This window comes from Chiloscyllium plagiosum, chromosome 35 (assembly GCF_004010195.1).
Source record: "Chiloscyllium plagiosum isolate BGI_BamShark_2017 chromosome 35, ASM401019v2, whole genome shotgun sequence".
In the NCBI taxonomy this organism is placed as follows: domain Eukaryota; kingdom Metazoa; phylum Chordata; class Chondrichthyes; order Orectolobiformes; family Hemiscylliidae; genus Chiloscyllium; species Chiloscyllium plagiosum.
The window spans coordinates 31,601,894-31,622,091 of record NC_057744.1 but is presented as its reverse complement, the minus strand read 5'-3'; the positions used below and the strand labels follow the sequence as shown (position 1 = coordinate 31,622,091).

At 42.1% G+C, this 20,198-nt stretch overlaps 2 protein-coding genes across 3 annotated transcripts in view; both read right to left on the bottom strand.

Annotated features, from left to right (window-relative positions):
• chek1 (checkpoint kinase 1) overlaps positions 1-90 on the bottom strand; it is a 53,309-nt gene extending 53,219 nt beyond the window's left edge. Inside the window, exon 1 of the mRNA XM_043676878.1 lies at positions 81-90. The gene's annotated coding sequence lies outside the window, so the exon portion shown is untranslated. The remainder of the gene's footprint in view (positions 1-80) is intronic.
• Positions 1-20,198, bottom strand: part of stt3a (STT3 oligosaccharyltransferase complex catalytic subunit A) — a 43,131-nt gene that overhangs the window by 3,048 nt on the left and 19,885 nt on the right. For both annotated transcript variants that reach the window (XM_043676875.1, XM_043676874.1), the window contains 7 exons: positions 19,218-19,373; positions 17,306-17,397; positions 15,529-15,684; positions 6,508-6,696; positions 4,009-4,125; positions 2,619-2,721; positions 622-810 (listed from right to left, as the gene is read on the bottom strand). In XM_043676875.1, coding sequence (XP_043532810.1) covers positions 622-810; positions 2,619-2,721; positions 4,009-4,125; positions 6,508-6,696; positions 15,529-15,684; positions 17,306-17,397; positions 19,218-19,373 — 1,002 coding nt within the window. The remainder of the gene's footprint in view (positions 1-621; positions 811-2,618; positions 2,722-4,008; positions 4,126-6,507; positions 6,697-15,528; positions 15,685-17,305; positions 17,398-19,217; positions 19,374-20,198) is intronic.

Genomic DNA, 20,198 nt, shown 5'->3' with positions numbered 1-20,198 from the left:
TGAAGGGCTTATGCCCGAAATGTCGATTTTCCTGCTCCTCTGATTGCTGCCTGACTTGCTGTGCTTTTCCAGCAACACACTCTCGACTCTGATCACCAGCATCTGCACTCCTCACTCCCTCCTGATCTTTGACACCAAAAAAATGGTGTCTCACCTCACTGTCAAAAATTTGAGGGTTCATTCCTCATTAAAGAGACTTAAGTACATAATCAAAGCTGACAGTGTACAGCAGCAATGGTAGAGATATCACCTTTAGTGTAGGACATTAAACCAAAGTCACTTAATGAGAGACAAACTGACCTCTTTGAGCAAGCCAACATTTATCCCTCAAATAGTATCCTTAAAACAGTTTACCTGATCATTACTTCAATGATATTTGTGGGATAATCCTGCATGCAAACTGTTTACTGTATTCACAGCATCACAATAGTGACCAAACTTGGACACTGCTTTAATTGTTGTAAAGCTGGCAGGTGTGCAAGGGACTATACAAATACAAGTCTTTCCCAGTTCAGGCTAGGATTCTCCTAGCATTACAGTCAAATGTCAACTTTTGTGCCCTGACGGTACAGTTGAACTGGGTCAACACACATTAAAAACATACACATTGAAGGCACTCACTAGCTTCAGTGTAGACTTGACCAAAGCGATAGTAACACATTTTGTACATCATGCAGTTGAGCAGGACAGGGGATCCCTCTCTGTCGACGCGGAACTCTCCAGTTGGGGTGTAGTAATCATGCTCTTTGATGTGTCGGCCTGTGTCAGTGCTTCCTCCAATTCTCACCATCCACAAGAACTTGTTTATATCTAAAGCAAAGAAAATGATAAATGGAACTGAATGAAGTTTAAAACTAAAAGCTCTGCTCAGTATCATTTAGCACCATTTGAATTCCACGGCTGAAGAATGACAACATTGTTCCAGTGGTAGCGGGCACTTGGGTGTTCACAGACTGAGGGATGGACTTTGTGGCTTTGTTTTTCAGGTGGTGAGGACTCTTGGCAGAGACAGGGGAGTGATCTGGACACTTTCTTTTGGCTGGTCCTTCTGTTTTTAGTCCCGTCTTTTGTATACTAAGATGGTGCTGGAGAATGGCAATGTTACTTTTCACTGTATCCCTGTATTTGAATACACACGATAATAAAGATTTAAATCTAAATTAGAAAAATGGAAATACAGAAATGATTTAAAGCTCACTTGGAATCCTTGTTCATGAAACTCTGATGTTTTAATTTATTTTGTCAAAGCTTGGATCAAATTGAAGAGCAGCATGTAGTTCAGAGTGGGAGCATTTATTGTCCAGCACCATTCAAGGTTTAGGCAAGTAGGCGACTTCCTGGTTTGCCTTTCTCACAAAGCATGCCTCTCCAACAATTTGCAGCAAAACTAGAAATATTATAATAAATTTGGGATTTTTATTGTTTTAGAGTCATATTAAATATTAGTAAGGAATCAAAAATCTTTTACTGTATGCCATTTTATTTGTCACTGCTTCCCTCAATACAATCAGGAATTACAGCATGACAAACAGAAAACTCGAAAAACAATTGAAAAGGAAGAATGTGTAAAAAAAAAAAGGATTGGATTAGAATGAGCGGCTTGAGATGTAGAGGTAACACTGGAAACAGTGGGCAAAATGGCCTCCTTTTCTGTTCTGTGGTAGATTATTAGACACGAAATTGAAGATTTAAATTTGTCAAAAAGCGTATAAAGTCAATCTTTGGGAACAAGACTGTAATAATACACTCCCCATGTACAAGAGATTATTTCACTGCTCTCCACAGTACTGAGCTATAAAACAAAGATTGCCTGAAAACTGGCAATTCTTCAAAAGCCATTCAGTTACTTTGATACATATGGAGTCTCAATTTGAGACCTTCCAAGATAAGGTGCCATAACTGGGCTCCAAATGTTACCCTCCTCATCCTTACAGATCCTCTCCCAACTTTACAGCTTTTATTTCCTCACTGACTGCAGGTCTTCTCTCTCCACTTCACAGTCTCACACACCCCTCAGTCCCAACTGTCCACGCTGACTGGTGTAATTCACTTTGCTCCTCCAAACACACTGTAGATCTCTCCCACATTTGCTGTTTGTAGGTTTGTAGCAAGTATAGGAGATAACCAGTGTGTGAGTGGAAGAGTGGCTCCTCACCTGTCTTCCCTCTAAGCTCCAAGATTCTGTGCCCACCACGCTGATCATGAAACTGACTGCTGGCTCAAGAAGTCGCTGCTGTGCACAGATCCTGTAGGCCTGCTTACCTCGAAAGCAGATTAGAGGGAATGAAGCTCCTCACCATTTCCTTCCTTTAGATGGGGATGCCATTTTTCTGATTTGTTGCACCGTAATTGAATTTTCCTGTGAGATTTGAAAGTCTGAAGGCCAGATTCACCCACTGCCGCATGTATTCTTCTCTGAAGGTTGTAAAGTTTTAGAATTCCCTACCTCAAGGGAACAATGGAGGCTGAGTGATCAAATATATTCAAGGGTCAGTTAAGTAAATTGGCTGTGAAATATCCTGTGCCTATTTCTTCTTTTCTCAAATTGTGGTGTGGGCTTCTCTAAGTATTTATGCAGCACCTCATGATGCAATGTATAAAATACAAAGAAAGCTTACCATCAGAGGAATATCCTGTGAGACCTCCAAAAATGACCAATACGTAGCTGACATCTAACTCCCTCATGATCTCGTAGGCCTTCTCCTCCGGGGATGCCATTGCCTAGTAGTGGATAAATATACCCAGCATTAGTTACATATAGATGTGATATCGATAAGCTTCCCTCTCATTTTGCTGATCTTTGCCTGCTCAGAAATCCATTGTGCAGAGAATAAATAAACAAATCTTCTAATATCTCTATAACAATCTCAGAGGACAAGATCGCAGGTTAATTAATCTATACTGAGGTACTGTCTTTCGAACCAGTCTTTTGTTCCTTCCTTTATCCTACTGACATCTCCCTTTGCCTCACACCATCATTCCTGTTGTCATTTAAACTTTTGCCTTCCACCCTCGAACTAACCTTTTTTAATCTGCCTTCTCCAAACCCTTTCAGACTTGCTTCATACCCATTTTCTCTCTTTCTTTACCAGTTTTGAAAGAAGGTTATTGATCTGAAACATTAATCTGGTTTCCCTTTTTACAGATGCTGCCCGACCTACTGACTATGGCCAGCTTCTATTTTTTTTTTGCTTTAAGTATTCTAGTATCTTAGACCCAAAATGCCACAGCGCAGTAGTAGTATTTTGAGTCATGAGCCCACAGTCGTGGCATACCTTCTGGTTTGGCACTCCAGTTTAAGTAGTGTGGGAGTGCTGCATTGTCAGAGGTGCTGAAACATTGAGAGCTGCCCTATTCTGTATGTTCAGATGAATTTACAAGTCCATGGCATTATTCAAAGAAGAACAGCAGAGTTTCCTGCTAGCTTTGCTGACATTTATTGCTTAACCAGAACTAAAACATGCAAATTCTTCATTTATTTACTTTCTGTCTGCAGCAAATTTCTATGAATTTTTTTGGCTGCCACGTTTCATACAACGGTGACTACACTTCATTGACTATAATGAGTTCTGGGGAGTTCTTGGGTCATGCAAGATGCTACGTAATTGCAAGTCTTTTGCTTTTACATTGAAATTTGTATGCAGGAGGGGGAAAAAAGTGAGTCCTGAAGTATAGGAGGTAGGGTGTCATGGTCAGGTTCCTATCAATCACGGTACAGATAAATCCTATGAAAAGCCAGCAGCTATGTCCTCTGTAACTGATGCCAAACTAATAACTGGAGAAAGTTATATTGGGTATGATGCTATTTCAGGATTTCCAGCTGATTTTCAACGCGAGGAAGAAGCATATTACTTCACTGCTCAGAAAGGTCAGCATCAATATCAGAATTTATGGTGAAAGTTTCATAGAATCTGAAAGTTGGCCCCCCACAATAGGTTTTGCTTAGACTTTTCAGTGTGTGCATAACATGGTTTCTGAAGTGAAATTATCTTTTCTCAAGCTACATACCTGCCCAACTCTGGAGATGTGAGTGTTATTCCAGGTGTTATTGTCGACTAGGATGGTTCGATTGGCCATTGCTGTGATTTGATAACCATAATCCCACCACGACATCACCTTGGCATCCTGAAAACAGACAGGCTCAATGTAACCCAGACGAGCAGTGAAGGTAAACCAGCTACTCCATTAACCCAACACCAGTTTACGTGTGGCAGCACATCATCTATAAACATCACAGTAGAAATTCAAATAGATAGACAATGATGCATAAGAAAATACCAGTTGGTCCATCCAGCAAATACCTTATTGCTTAACATAGACATTCCCCACCCCAACAAGAGGTGGTTTGAATCCCATATCAGCAAGAGAAAATAAAATCCTAGAAATTAAAGAAACAGAAATTCTATCCAGAATAAAAATAAGATCCTTTTTGTTTTCGGTGGTATGTGCTACAATAACAACCACTGTGACCATAGTTAGTTCACAGTTTTACACCATCAAACTGGCACAGATTACCAAAGTTCTTGAAGTGGCTCATAGTTCCTTGAAAGTGGAGTTGCAGGTAGATAGTGAAGAAAACGTTTGGTATGCTTTCCTTTACTGGCAAGTGCATTGATTATAGGAATTGAGAGGTTATGTTGCAGGACATTCGTTAGCCTCTTTTGGAATATGGTGAGCAATTCAGGTCACCCTGACAGAGGAAGGATGTTGTGAAACTTGATTCAGAAAAGATTTACAAGGATGTTGCCAGGATTGGAGGGTTTGAGCTATGAGGACAGGCTGAATGGCTGGACCTGTTTTCCCTGGAGTGTCGGAGGCTGAGGGGTGACCTTTTAAAATCATGAGAAGCATGGACAGGGTAAATGGACAAGGTCTTTTCCCTGGGGTGGGAGAGTCCAGAACTAGCGGGCATAGATTTAGGGTGAGGGGGAAAGACATAAAAGGGACCTATGGGGAAACCTTTTCACACAGAGGATGGTGCTTGTCTGGAATGATCTGCCAGAGGAAGTGGTGGCGGATGATACAATTATAACATTTAAAAGGCATCTGGATAGGTTTATGAATAGGAAGAGTTTAGAGGGATATGAGCCAAATGGTGGCAAATGGAACTAGATTACTTTAAGATATCTGGGGGGCATGGACGGGTTGGACGGATGGGGTTTGTTTCCATGCTGTATGTAACTCCATGACTCGTTTCCTGGGACAATGCACACTCATCTATGTGAAATTTATGGAGAACAGCAACCGATTCAGAATGGAAATACAAAAGAAATCAGTCATTTGGGGAGACACATTCAGACTTTCAGAATTTGAGCACAAAACACAACAATTATGATTACAGGGGAACAAAACTGATGCTGCCTGAAGCCTCTATTTGCTTGCAGGACATTAGGTACTAGCTAGTGTGGGGATCTGGAGTCACCTACTGGCCAGACCAGGTAGTACGGACAGATTCCCCTCTGGAGGATATCCAGTTTCAAATCATGCAGCTTTCATGGCATCAACGCATTAATTGGAGAATTTATTGAACTCAGGGCTTGCAATTTACCCATGGAAGAATGTATACTAATTGCATCTGGGTTTACAATCCAATCAATGTATTACACATTATTTTGTTTTAAAATTGGAGTCATTTACAACACAAAAGGTGACCATTTGGCCCACTGTGTTTAAGCTGGCTATTAAAGAACCATCCACATAATCCCCCTTAACCCCCAGGTCTTAGTCCATAGCCTTGTAGGTTACTACAAACCCAAATACCTTTTAAAAGTGAGGAGAGTTCCTGCCACTACTACTCTTTAAGGCACTGTTGGACTGTATGGCTCACTCCCTTGGCCTGAGCAGTGAGAAACTATGAAGTGCCAATCAGTGCCAAAAGAGTTCTACATCCTCACCAGTCTCTGGATAAAAATAACCCTCAAACTCCCCTCTAATCTTGGTACCCATTACTTAAATCTTCAAATAAGCAGACAAGGGGTACAGAATCAGTATTATCACAGCAAAGGTGCACTAATATTTATTCAAACTTTCCTACTTCGGAGGGTTACTGGAACACAATGGTCAACACAAATATTCTGCATCAAATATTACTGTTCAAAGATTTCAAGTGAGCAAATGCAAGCTAAGGTACTAGTTGAATTTGTAAAAGAGACTGAATTATTTCTCATTCCTGCACACAACACATATTTTACCTAAAGCACTCCTGCTGAACTCTACTTCAAGGGAGGCAGTCCAAGGGCAGTAGGCACTGACAGTCAAAGGGTGGCCACAATTCAGCAAACCTCTGCCCAGACAGAGTTCTATTGCATTTGCTTGTTCTGGAGGTCTCATCTCTCTCACAAAAGATTTCAGATTTGGGTCAAAGCATGAAACACCAAACAACTTGACCCGCTTTACTCTCTGACTGCCTATTCTGAAGCTTTTCCTGCTTCACATGGAGGTATCAGAGATGTGCTTTCTGACTGCTGCCAGTGCCTGCCTGAATCCAGTCATGTGGTATGCCCTTACCTCCGGGGTGTTGTGTCTGAGCCAGTAATAAGCTTCCCTGAAATCATCGAAGATAATCCTGCTTCCGTCCCCTCCCCGAGCAGACAGAACAATGGAGGGGGATGAATATGCCTCGCTGGTCACCCAAGTGGAATGGAAGGTGTAGGTAATTAGGAAGAAGGTCATTACGAGCACCATTCCACTCGCTACCTAAATCAGAACAAATTACAAAATGTTGTTAGAGATTTCCATCATGTCCAAGAAGCAATGACACAAACTTCTCCAAACAAAAGTAAAATTAATCCAATTGCTGGAAATCTGAAATAAAAAAGAAAGTGTTCCAAATACTAAGATCTGGCAGTACGTGCAAGATAAAATTAATATTTCAAGTTGATGACCTTTAACCAGAATCGAAAAATGGATGCTTTATTTTGAAAGGAGGGAGTTTGGTGAAGGTGTGCAAAATAAGCACACCTTCACCAAAGGGAAGATAATGGATAGGGTGCATGATAGGAGAGATTACATATCAAAAAGGTTAAGGCAATAGAAGTGGGACAAATATTTGATGAAAAATATGTCTAGAGGTGGTGTGAAAAGCATATGTTGACACCATCTGAAAGCAAAATGAGAAAGAAACAACTGTGAAAGCAGAAACTTCTGAATCACTGTTGGATGGCCTGGCTCACTCCCTTTGTCCTGAACAATGAGAAACTATGAAGGATACCCAATAGGTGCCGAAAGCCCAGCATTGATATACTCACTGACTATTCTCAAAACTATAGACAGTTATGAGCATCCATTACTGGCAGGCTACTTGATTATAGGTGCTGTCTCAAAAATAACTATATGCATGTCCCAGAAATTAAGGCAGGATCCTGGCTGATCATTTGCTCTCTAACCTAGGAATGCAGGTGTTAATCTAAATGGACATATTGTTCCTCCGACTGAGGTCTCGGATTGTAGCCAAGACGATTTGGGCTGCATCCATTCTGATGAGCGCAGAGCGTTGGACGTGATCTGTTTGGACTTCAGTAAGGCATTCGACAAGGTTCCCCATGGGAGACTGGTGGGATGTTATCAGGGTTGAAGGATTTGAGCTCTAAGGGAGAGGCTGAATAGGCTGGGGCTGTTATCCCTATAGTGTTGGCGGCTGAGGGGTGACTATAGAGTTTTATAAAATCATGAAGGGAATGGATAGACAAAGTCTTTTCCCTGGGGTGGGGGAGTCCAGAACTCGAGGGCATAGGTTTTGGGTGAGAGGAGAAAAGTATAAAAGAGACCTAAGGGGCAACTTTTTCATGCAGAGGGTGGTGTCTGTATGGGCATATGAATAGGAAGGGTTTAGAGAAAGTATAAAAGAGACCTAAGGGGCAACCTTTTCATGCAGAGGGTGGTGTCTGTATGGAATGAGCTGCCAAAGGAAGTGGTGGAGGCCAGTACAATTACACCACTTAAAGGCGTCTGGATGGGCATATGAATAGGAAGGGTTTAGAGGGATATGGGTCGGGTGCTGGCAGGTGGGACTAGATTAGGTTAAGATATCTGGTTGGCATGGACAAGTTGGACTGAGGGGACTGCTTCTGTGCTGTACATCTCAATGAGTCTATGACCTGGGTTCAAGTCCCACCTGCCCCAGAAGTGTGTAATAACATCTCTGAATAGGTTGATTAGAAATTACAAAAAACAATATCAGAGGGAGCACAAAAGAAAATTGTTTTCGCCATCTTCTCTGCTGGAAAAGGTCACTTCAAGACAACTTTGAATCTCTGTGCCCTTGAAGAATTTCATGCAATGAATCATAGAGGGTGCGTGACACTTCAATAACAAAGCTGCACAAGTATTCGCTTAAAAACATTGATGGCAATAATTAGTGGCAACTAAATAGAATACTCAGTCCGTTCTCTTATCATACATTTAAACAGTGGGCGCAACTTGGATCTGGAGAACAGCAGCCACATCAATAGATACGGAACTAGAGACGTACAGCAGGTCAGATAGCATCACAGGAGCAGGAAAGTTAACGTTTCGAGCTGAGACCCTTCATCAAGACTAGGGAAGGGAGCACAGAAATAAATGGAGGGGAAGGGTAGGTGTGAGATGGTGATAGGTAGATGCAGGTAAGGGGCAATCGTGATTGGTTCATGGGGAGGGGTGGAGCAGACAGGTGAATGGGAAGGTGGACAGGTAGGTCAGGTCAGGGAGGGAGGGAGGAGACAGAGGGCTGGATATGGGATGAGGCTGGGGTGGGGGCAATTTTGGAGCTGGTGAACTTTACATGGAGGATGTTGGGCTGTAAGCTCCTGAGGCAGAATATAAGGTGCTGCTCCTCCAGTTTGTATTCGACTTCTTTTTGACAGCAGAGACGGCTCAGGATGGACATTCGCCAGGGGAGTGGGTCAGAGAGTTGAAATGGATGGCAACCGGAAGGTCGTGTTGATTGATGCATGTAGAGTGCAGGTGATCTGCAAACCGGTCTCCAAATCTGCGTTTGGCCTCTCTGATATAGAGGTGACCACATCGGGAGCAATGGATGCAATAGACCAGATTGGAAGACATGCAGATGAAACTCAGCCAGACCTGGAAGGATTGTTTTGGGCCTTGGATGGAGGTGAGAGGGGATGTGTGGGGGCAGGATTTGCACTTCTTGAGGTTACGCCTCTTGCAAACCCCATCCCTCTATTTATTTGTGCTCCCTTCCCCATCCTCAGTCCTGATGAAGGGTCTCAGCCTTAAACGTTGACTTTCCTGCCCTCTGATGCTATCTGACCTGCTGGGCTTCTCCAGTTCCACATCTATGACTCAGGCGTCCAGCATCTACAGTCCTTACTGTCTCTTCGCAGCCACTTCAATGCACTTGTATATGGTTAAATGCTGCTCTGGGGTTCAAACTACTAAAAATAGATACAAACATTGACAGGCTGCGTTTACAATTACATTTTAATAATTTACTCCCATTTCTTCTAGTTTTCAAACACTGGCACAGTGTCAAGGTCAGATTTAATGTTCATCCCTCATTACCATGGAGATGGTGGCGAGTCTCCTGCATGAATCTCTGCTGACATTGTCATGCACATGCCCCTCAATGCTCTGAGGTAGGGAACTCCAATACAAATGAAGGATTGCCAACCGAACCAAGAAAGGATGGTGTGCTTTAGAAGTGATAGCGTTCACATAACATCGCTGTCCTTGGTGTTCATGGTCTAGTTGTCACAAGGGAAGGAGCTATTGTTGAAGTTATCATAATAAGTTGCTGCAGTGCTCCCTTTCGTTTGCACATGCTGCAACCACAATTTACCAATGATTGGGGCGAATAACAGGCTCATTGCTTTGCTCTGGGTAGTGTTAACTCGAGTGTTGAAAAGACTGAAATAGGCACACAATCTTCCACCCAAATTTTAATTGCAGATTAAATACTACCAATCAGTGCATGTGTTATCAGAGTCATGATGACACTGTGCCCAGGCACTGTGCACAGGGTACTGGGTGTGAAACTGGAGTAAGTTTCTTGATTTAACCAGGTCACAACCAATCAAACAAGACTATAACAATGATGTACTCAAACTTGCAGTCTAGCCTTTCAGGTTCTGCTGCTTCACTCCCTCATCTCCAAATCCTCTCAGAGGGACAACGTCTGGGTTGCAGGTTGCTGTTATGCATTATGCTTTCCTGGAACCCTGGTTATTAATCCATAGGTATCTGTAAATTTGTTAATAAGGCAGTCTCCCACTCCTATAAGTGGCCTGGATGATTCTAGAGTCTAGGCACTGACAGCACTGCAGTACTACACTTTAACAGCCAAGCTTGAAAGGAGCAAGCTGACTGAGAAAGGGGAATTTTCACCACATTGGATATCCAATGATTAACCTGATCAGTATGTTCCAGTACACATAATTATCACAACATGGTAGATTAATTTTATCTGCTACAGCTTGCTGCCTTGCTCAGATGGTAATTCTTCATTTCTAGGCCTAGACAGCAATGAACATAGACCACCACCACCACGGGTCATTCCATCCTCACCCACGGTCCAATCTACCCCTGTCTGCAGCTCCTGGCAGTGCAGCCTGTTGCCATCCTCCTGTTAAGTCCACATCCCCAGTCGGTAGCATTGGATGGAGATCAGAAGTGAAAAACCTAGCTGATTTTCTCTGTCTTGTCAATGTTATTTGCAATGTCCCATCTGATGTCAGCTGAGATTTTTTGTTTTAATAAATATTTTTATTCGAAATCTTTTTAAATATTTTACAAAACATTTATATACAAAAAAAAAGTACCAAAATACAGAAAGATAGAGGCACTACAACAATGTCATATCACGATACTATTAATAATGAGCTACCTACTATTCTACTGGAACGTTATCTACTTAAACTACAAACAAATTAAGTAAAAGTTAAATTAAACTGAATTCAAATTAACATAATTATATCTCACTACTTTATTCTATTTTATTCATCACATCTCCACTCAGGCTCCCATCCCTGGGAGCACCATCTACAGTAGCCGTATTCTTTTCCCCCAGCCTCACGGGCGTCCAGACGGATTCCCACAGCTATTCCACAGCCCTGATTAATATTGCTGATAAGTCTGCGTCAATATAATTTAGAAAGGGCCACCATGTCTTGTAAAACTGCTCCATTTTGTGGTGGGAGTGTTGGGGGAGATGCTCCGTCACAAGCCTACGCCACCCCAAAAGACCTGGTGGTTTTTCCGACATCCAATTCACTAGAATGTTCTTCCTCACACAGAGGGGGCAAATCTGGCAAGCCCAGAAGAAATACCGGATCCAATTTAACTTCGATCTCCACAGTGTCCTTCAACTCCCTTATTATAGCACTCCAGTATCTCTGGATCTTACAACTGGACCAGTAGCAGTGTGAGAGTTCTTATACTAATTTTACATTTGGGACATCCTGGAGACACTCCTCTCTTGAACTTTGCTTGCCTCTCTGGCACCATATCTGCCCTGTGTAAAATCTTCAAATGCATGGCCTGCGCTCTGTTACATACTGAAATTCTCCTTACATTTCCCATGGATCTTCCCATACCTCCAATGAGATATCCTCTCCTAGCTCTCGATTCCATGTCTTACAGAGTCCCTCCACGTCCCCTAAGGCACTTCCTTTCTGTAAATGATACAAAATACTAACTGAAGGAGCGTCCTTACACCCGGAGCACTCTTTTCTCCACGTCTGACTTGTAAAGCTGAGCCAGGTGTGTGGTCTTCCCCTGTATATAATCCCTTATCTGAAAGTACTGGAAAAGGTCCCTATTAACAATTCATATTTCTGACTTAGTTGGCTAAATGACATCAAGACCTCCCCCTCGAATAATTCTCCCAAACAAGCGGTTCCCTTATTCTCCCATGCCGTAAAGCCAGAGTCCATTGCCCCAGGTTGAAATCCTTGAGCTCCCACCAACGGCGTAAATGGCGAGGTCATAAGCCAATTGCCCTCCTCTTGCCTCATTATCCTCCAGGCTTTCACCATATTTAAAACGACTGGACTCTTACACTGCTCGGTCATGGATTTCATCTTATCCATAAATAATAGATTAACTAGGGGACATCTCGACTGAGAGGCTTCAACATCAAGCCATACCGACTCAGAATACGTCACCGACAATATGCGAACAGGGTGCTTATTCGATATTTCTTCAAGTCCAGAAGATCCACCCTGAAAAGGCTGCAATTTGGTAAATTTAATTAGGGGGCATCTGTGACACCAAATAAAAGAACCTAGCCAACCACTGAGTGTCCGTAATACTCGTCTGGGTAGCAACAACTGGAGCATTTTCATGGGGTACAACAGGTGAGGACAAACATTAATTTTAATCAGGGTTATTCGGCCTAACCATGATAACGGTAAACCCTCCCACTGCTGCAAATCCTGTTTTATCTTCTCCAATTGTTGTACATAGTTAGCTTTATACAGCTGGTGGAAGGCAGGGGCAATAAAAATTCCCAAATACAAAAAGACCTTTTGATGAGCATCTAAATGGGAACTGCATTCCATCCTTCAGATCAGGCACCTCCACTAGACCCCCCACCAGCTCAGCTTCTGATTTTGTAAAGTTGATGCTGTCGCCCGAAAAACTCCAAATAAATTAATTGTTTGAATCAATTGAGGTATAGACTCCTCAGATTGGCCAAGAACAAAAGGACCATTAACATATAGGGTGATCTTATGCTCCCCCATCTTCACCCCTAGCGCCACTATTTCAGGATCCCTCCTGAGAGCCTTGGCTAATGGCTCAATTGCCAAGGTAAATAACAGCGGTGATAGAGGACACCCCTGTTGACTAACTGTTCCAATACTAAAGTTATCTGACTTAGTGCTGTTTGTGATTATTGCCACCTTAGGATCATTATGTAACACTGCCACCCATCTGGCAAAGGGTCCCCCCAGACCAAAGTGCTGTAGGACCCCAAACAAGTACAGCTGTTCCATCCAGTCAAATGCTTTTTCTGCATCTAGAGAGACCACCAAACCTGGGATCAATCTTTGCTGGCATACCTGCACGATGTTCAGTCCCCTCCTGATATTGTTGGAGGAGTTATGGCCCTTGACAAAACCAGTCTGATCTTTCATAATATAGGGCAACACCTTTTCCAACCTCAGGGCCACCATCTTGAATAGAACTTTAAAATTTACATTCAACAATGAAATTGGTCTGTATGAAGCACATTCTTTGGGGTCTTTCCCCTTCTTTAAAATGAGGAAGATATTAGGTTCCCCAAGAGAGGGTGGCAGACAATCCTGTGCATATGAATAGCTATACACCCCCAAACGTAGCTCCACCAACACATTTATGAATTCCTTATAGAATTCACTTGGGAATCCATTTGACCCCGGTGCTTTGCCACCCTGGAGATGCTTTACTGCTTCCTGCACTTTCTGTACCATCGTAGGCACATTCAACAGGGAAACCTGCTCCGTGTTTATACTGGGGAGGTCTAGGTTCTCAAGAAAGCACTGCATTCTCGCTGCACCATGTTCGTCTCCCTCTGATTGATATAACTCTGCGAAGTTTTCCCTAAATCTAACATTGATCTTCTTCAACTCACGGGTAGCCGTGCCAGCCTTGTCTCTAACAGACATAATAGATTGGAAAATATTTTTCTTTCTAGCTAGAAATCTACCTGGCTTATCTCCAAATTCAAACAGCCTTTGTTTAGCGAAGGAGACCTTTTTTTTTGCCACCTGTGTATGCAATGAGTCGAGTGCTGCCTGAAGGGCCGTGACCCACTGCAGCTTGACCAAAGAGGGCCTATTATAATATACTTCCTCCGCTATCTGCAGCCAGGCCTCCAGCATCCATTGCTGCTCCTCCCTCTGCCTCCTTTAGTCGTTGAGTACGAAATAATCAGGCCTCCGTAAATATGCCTTAGTGGCCTCCCAAAAAATTGCTGGATTACTGGCCATACCAGAGTTGATATCCCAGAAGGCCCTGAAATCTCTTGTGATATACTCAATGAATTTGCTATCCTTTAACAGGAATGGTTCCATGCACCAGTGCCATGTATCCATTCCACCACCCTTGATTTCAACATCTAAATACACTGGTGCATGGTCTAAGACAGCTATCTTCCCAATTTTGCATGCCAATGTTCTGCCCAAACAATCCAATGGCAAAAAAAACATTAATTCGCATATGGCACTTGCGTAGGTTGGAACAGAAAGTCTCTTCCATTAGGTGAAGATGCTTCCACGCATCCCAGCCCCTCAGACATGTCCATCAACTGCTTAGATTGTACGGGGTGTCAACCCCTTGACACCCTGTCAACTTCGGGATCTATTAGGTCGGTGATTAAAATTCCCTCCTTTGATTGTGTGGCGCATGATGCGCCAGGGAACAATACACATTCAAGACGCCATACTCTTCTCCATGTATTAGAGCTTTAAGAATGATGAACCATCCATGTTCGTCCTTAATTTGCTCAGTTACCTGGAAAGGGAGGTTCCTTCTTACCAGTATAGCCACTCTTCTACTCTTAGAGCTAAAGGAGGAGAAGATTACCCTGTCATAAACCCCCTGCTGCAGTTTCAGATGCTCCTTATCAGTTGGATGCGTCTCTTGCAGTAGGGCGATGTCCACCCTTTCCTTCCTAAGGCTTGACAACACCTTTCTTTTAATGGGGGAATGGCTCCCTTTTATATTCCAGGTGCACCACCTGAACGAATCACTAGCCATGGTCATCCAGTGCAGCCCGTGGTTTCCCCAAGAGGAGGGAGCTTATCTGAGGTGCGACGAGCGACAAAGACATTAATTCTATAAAGTCTAAAAACTACTTCAATAAAAACTACTACAACTAAAAAAACTAATCACTACATTTAACTGAAGCAAACACCCAAATGACTCTCAATTCACTAGAGATCTCCTATCTTGCCCACGGAGGGGCACGCATCCCAATCCTTTCTACCATCCCAACTCCCTCTAGATGAGGCCCTGCCCTAGCCCCAGGCAATTCAAAATGGATGGCCATTCCCCCCCAACCACCACCATGCACATCTTAACCACAGGTATAGCCACCCCCAACTCAAAAACAAAAGAACAGCAGTTTAAAAAAAAGCCCCAGATAATACCCAATCGACCGATATCGGAAATAATTCTGGTTTTACATCAAGGAAGTACGTATAATGCCGATAAGCACAAAAGAATGGGAGAGGAGGAGGAGGAAAAGGGCAAAAAAATCCATACCATTGTCCTTAACAATGTCCCTTCACCACCCCCCCAATCTGTCACACCATAATCTTAGCAGCTCCAGATGTTCAGGAAGTTCATATTAGCAGTTTTCCCCCAAGAGGTGGTTGATGAGGGGACGGGTAAAGGTCCACCTTGCCAGGGGGTATGGCACAGAGCCCAGCACAGCAGACCACTCAGACTGCCACCATCTTGAGTCTCAGCTGAGATCTGTTAACTCAGTATACCCATGAGTATGCCTTGCTAGTATGGCAATACTGTCACCCATTTAGTAACATAGTGAGTGTAGTAAATTATTCATCCCAAAGGGTGATAAAACTGAGGAAGGATTGATCATACCTCATTCTTAATTGGATAAGTGGAGTCCTGCTGCTTTTTTAATTTCTTATCAGGACGGCTGATATCCAAATTCTTGATGTAAGTCGATAGCACCTGAGAAACACCAATTCCTGAGAGAATGCACATCACTGGGGCCAGGACCAGCATAAGCCGAACCTGTGGAGACAACAGAAGTGTGCAAATTTAAAATAAATAACAAAAGTCGAATCTAGCCAATACATTCTCCCAGAATACTTGCCCATGGGTCTGAATCCAGGGTTGTTATGACGAGGATGCAGTGTGGAATGTACATGACACAGCGTGGCAGTGGGGAATGGGTAGACTGAAGGCACAGATGCAGCAACATGAGTAGTGAGAGCAAGAAACATTTGGCATGAAGACAGTTACTTTTTTCCATATCCATCCACAGTTTACAGAATAAACCAAAACATCCAGAATTGTTTGACATTTCTGCATTAGGATAACATGAAGGCTCCAATCTTGTTGGGACTGATTTGTGATATTACGAGCACAATATCTCAAAGTAGCTCCACTGGGTCAAGTGGACATTGTCTACAGTGGCAACTCTAAGTGCATCTGCATTCCAAAACGTTGCCTTATTTGCTGGTGAGTTATGGCTCCTGCTATTTTCAAAAGGATCCCTAAAGGGGACAAACCGTCAATCTGATTAGAGGGATCGTATTGAAAGAGAGAAGTCGCTTGCTGTGCAAGTAAATCACGAGTCTTATAGGAACATCAAACAAAATCCTGGGGAGACACTGGCTTTGCTTTCAAGAAAGAGGGGAAGGCCAAAATGGTATTGTTCTAAACTCTGCTGCACTGTGAAATATTCTTTAAATATACTTGAGACACCTGAATTCAGCTCTCTGCAAAATCTTATAATGGTAAGTAGTGCTGCAATTTGGAAAGGAAATGCAGGTCAGAGAATAATCAGACATTGCAACCAAATATAAACACCTGCTATAGTTTCTTTTGGCTCGTTAGGATGTTAGGCATAGCAGTTCAAGTCCCAGGGTCTGGTGAGGCAAGTTCAAAAGACTGGTTGCTTGCCTGTACTGTTCTATGAATCACTGTTACAGAGGGAAGAGGGAGAATAGCTCAATCACTGTTATGGGGGGGAAAGAGGGAGAACAGCAGTGAAGAATTGCACAGGATACCAGACATACTCCTAATCTGGAAACCATAGTATGAGTTTTGTTTTGTCTTCTTCCCCTTCTCTACGAAAATGAAAGGCTTTGCATGGAACATCAGACTACAAATTTAGGGTCACTGTAGTGCAGAATTTGACCCCACAAATTATCATTTTCAAAGAAGCTCACGCCAAAGTTTATTTTAACATGCAAAATTATCAAGTGTTTACAATACACACAAACCATCAGGGATTTGCAATCTCATTAGAGTTAAAAAAAACCAGAAACAATTGGGAAAACAAGAACCTCAGAGAATAATACATGGCTGCGAAGGATTGCTGTGTTTAGGCAACACATTGACCAACATACTACAGCAGTAGTAAAGTTCTAAAATCATAACTGCTATGTATGAATCTAATGCAGTACACAGGGTGATAATATTAATCCATTACTTCAGACTGCTTTGTAAGCAGCAACACTACCTACCAGTAAAATGTTGTACAGGTTCATAGCACTTTTCCTGACATTTCAACCTGTTTATTTTTTGGCAGAAGTATTTAATTTGAGGTTCAGATGTCTTGTTCATAGTCAAACACAACCAAGGAATTCCACTGGCAATACTGTGCGCGGGTCAGAATAATTCTTACCATCACAGCTGAGAAGTACATACTGGTGACACCATACATGATGATAAAAATCCTGGCATCTGACAGGTTATTGAAGCAATAGTACAAACCAACTGCAGGAAGAAAACAGAAATAACTACTGCAGTCAGATACAAATGTGGCTATTAAATATTTGCAAAAGTCCCAGTTTCACTAAAAAAAAAGCAAAAAAACACAAATTCCATCTTCCATGATTTCAGAATGACCAGAAATGCATCACAGCCATTAAAATGATCAGATGCCTGGACTAACAATCTATTGTATATGAGGCCAAATCTCACCATGATATATTGAGAATCTTAAAAAAAGCTCTGGAAATTTTTTAAAAATACACCTGTTAAACAGGCTCCTGTGATGCTGTCCTAAAATCCAACTGACAATACAACTGACAAATCTCAAGGACAGAAACCTTCCAACCTCAGCCAACACGTGACACCATCTTTCACTTGCATTTGACCCGTAGGCAACTGAAATGGGCACAATGGGTCACTCAGTTGTATTACACCTCCTCTAAATCACCATCACTAAATCTCCCATTATCAACATCTTGGTGATTACCATTGAGCAGACTCCGAATTGGTCTACATCACATAAATACTGTGGATAAAAGAAGTCAAAGGCTAGGAATTCTGTAGTGAGTAACTCAGATCTAATGTGATTACAACAGTCAAGAGAAAATAGTTTCCACCCAGAGGCTGGTGGGTGGAATGTAGTTGGGGAAGAAACCTTCAACTCCTTTAAATGGAACTTGGATCCACACCCAAAATGCTGCAACTTGCAAGCCTATACACCAGGTCCTGGAAGGTCAAATTAAAATAGGCCGCTAGTTTATTCAGCTGGCTCAGATACCATGGGTTGAATGGTGTCTTTCTTTGCTGCAACCAATATATGGTTCTACATAGACATTCCCAATGCCTGTCCTTTATCTACAAGATACAACTCAGGAGTGTGATGCAGAACACTCCCCTTGCATGGATGAGTGCAATGTAACAAGACTCAAGAAGCTTGAGACCATCCCAAGAAAAAGCAGCCTACTTGGCCACCTTCAACATTCACCACCTTTAATATTTACTTCTTTCATTACTGACACACACTTGCAGCAGTGTGTACCATCTACAAGATGTACTGCAGTAATTCACAATGACTTTCCATGAGGATGTTCTAAACCCCCAACTATATTACCTTGAAGGACAAGGGGAGTAGATGATGGGAACACCATCACCCAGCAAGTTCCTCTGCAAGAAACACACACCATCCTGACTTGGAACTATATTGCCACTCATTCACTGTAGCTGGATCAAAATCCTGGAATTCCATTACTGTACTGAGAATGTAACTAAACCCTAAGGATTACGGAAGAGGGCAGATCAGTACCAGCTTCCCCAGGGCAATAAGTGGTTGTCTAGGGCAATGCTGACTTCTCATGAACATATTAAAAAAAATGCTATATAAATTATACATTTTAATCTGAGATTGATGGAATTTTATTATCCTAAGGCTTTTAAAAATATGGGGCAGAGATGGCAGATCAGCCTTTTTTTTCATGATAGCAACAAGAGTAGGCCACTTCGCCCCTCAGGTCTGTTCCACATTTCAATGAACCCATGTGTAGCATTTCCCATAGACAACTACATGCAACATACAAAGATGCAGTATTTTCAATGTAGAAAATTGACAAAAACTGCAGAGATTCAAGGTATCACCACCACCTCCTTGGAGTGATATCGATGCTCTTAAAGTATTCCACATAAACCTTTTGTTTAAAAGAACTTTTACAATTAGGTCTTTTGACAGCTCATGGAAGATTTTGTACAGATTGTTGTATGAATGCACATCTCATGCAGATAGAGGGGATACATAGGCTACTTTCACACACCCTTATAAACATGAGTACCTGGAAACATGAAGACAAGGAGTTGCAAGTCAAAGTAATATGATGACCAAGTGGTGGGCTGATGTTCAGAGACCGAGGCAATGATGGGAATGTTGTTCTTTGCATAAGAAGGATCTAACAATGAGTAGAAGCGCCCAGTCCATGGGGAAATCTTGCCTGTAATTAAACCAACATACCTAATTACATTCAGGAAAAAAAGGACATTAGCTGATACAATCTGCGAATTCATTGCGAGTACAATATAAAACAATTTTGAGTCTTTGTGACAGAGGTCTGAATCAGGATGGAAGGTTATTGAAGCAAATGCTAATCAACCCTAAAAGGCAGTAACTATAAGCAGACCTCACCATAGATATACAAGTTAACTTGGAAAAGACAAGTGCAGGAAAAACTTCAATTTCAACCTATGAAAGCAACACAAGATTATAACTTCAAACAAAATGTTAACTATAATTGATCATCACTTTAGAAGGGGAGTTCTGAAAGGGTAGTGGTAACAAGAGCATTGCAATCATAAACAGTTATGGACCCTGATGATGGAGGGGCCTTGGGCTATTTATGGCCAGACATGCTAGGACAGCCATTTCCATCTATCTTGCAAATAAACAGTATTCTTTGCTTTTCACAGTGAAGTGAACAGCATACAAATACAGGAAGGAATATTAGGAAAACTATTTAATCCATCAGGAATAGGGAGAACACAAGTACAGGAATTTCAGTAAGGAAAACTGGGAATATTTACATAATTTTCAGGAAATAGTTAAATCAAAATCAGTGTTAGAAGCTTGGAAATTTTACATAACATGCAGCATGAACTTATGATCACAGTAGTGATCTGCCAAATTAAAAAGATTGTCCTTCGGGGGGAAAAAATCTGCCATCCATACTTGGTGTGGCTTACATTGCAATTCCAGACTCATCAAGTGATTGACTCCTAACTAACCTCAAACTGGCCATTCAAACAAGCTATTCATTTGAAGG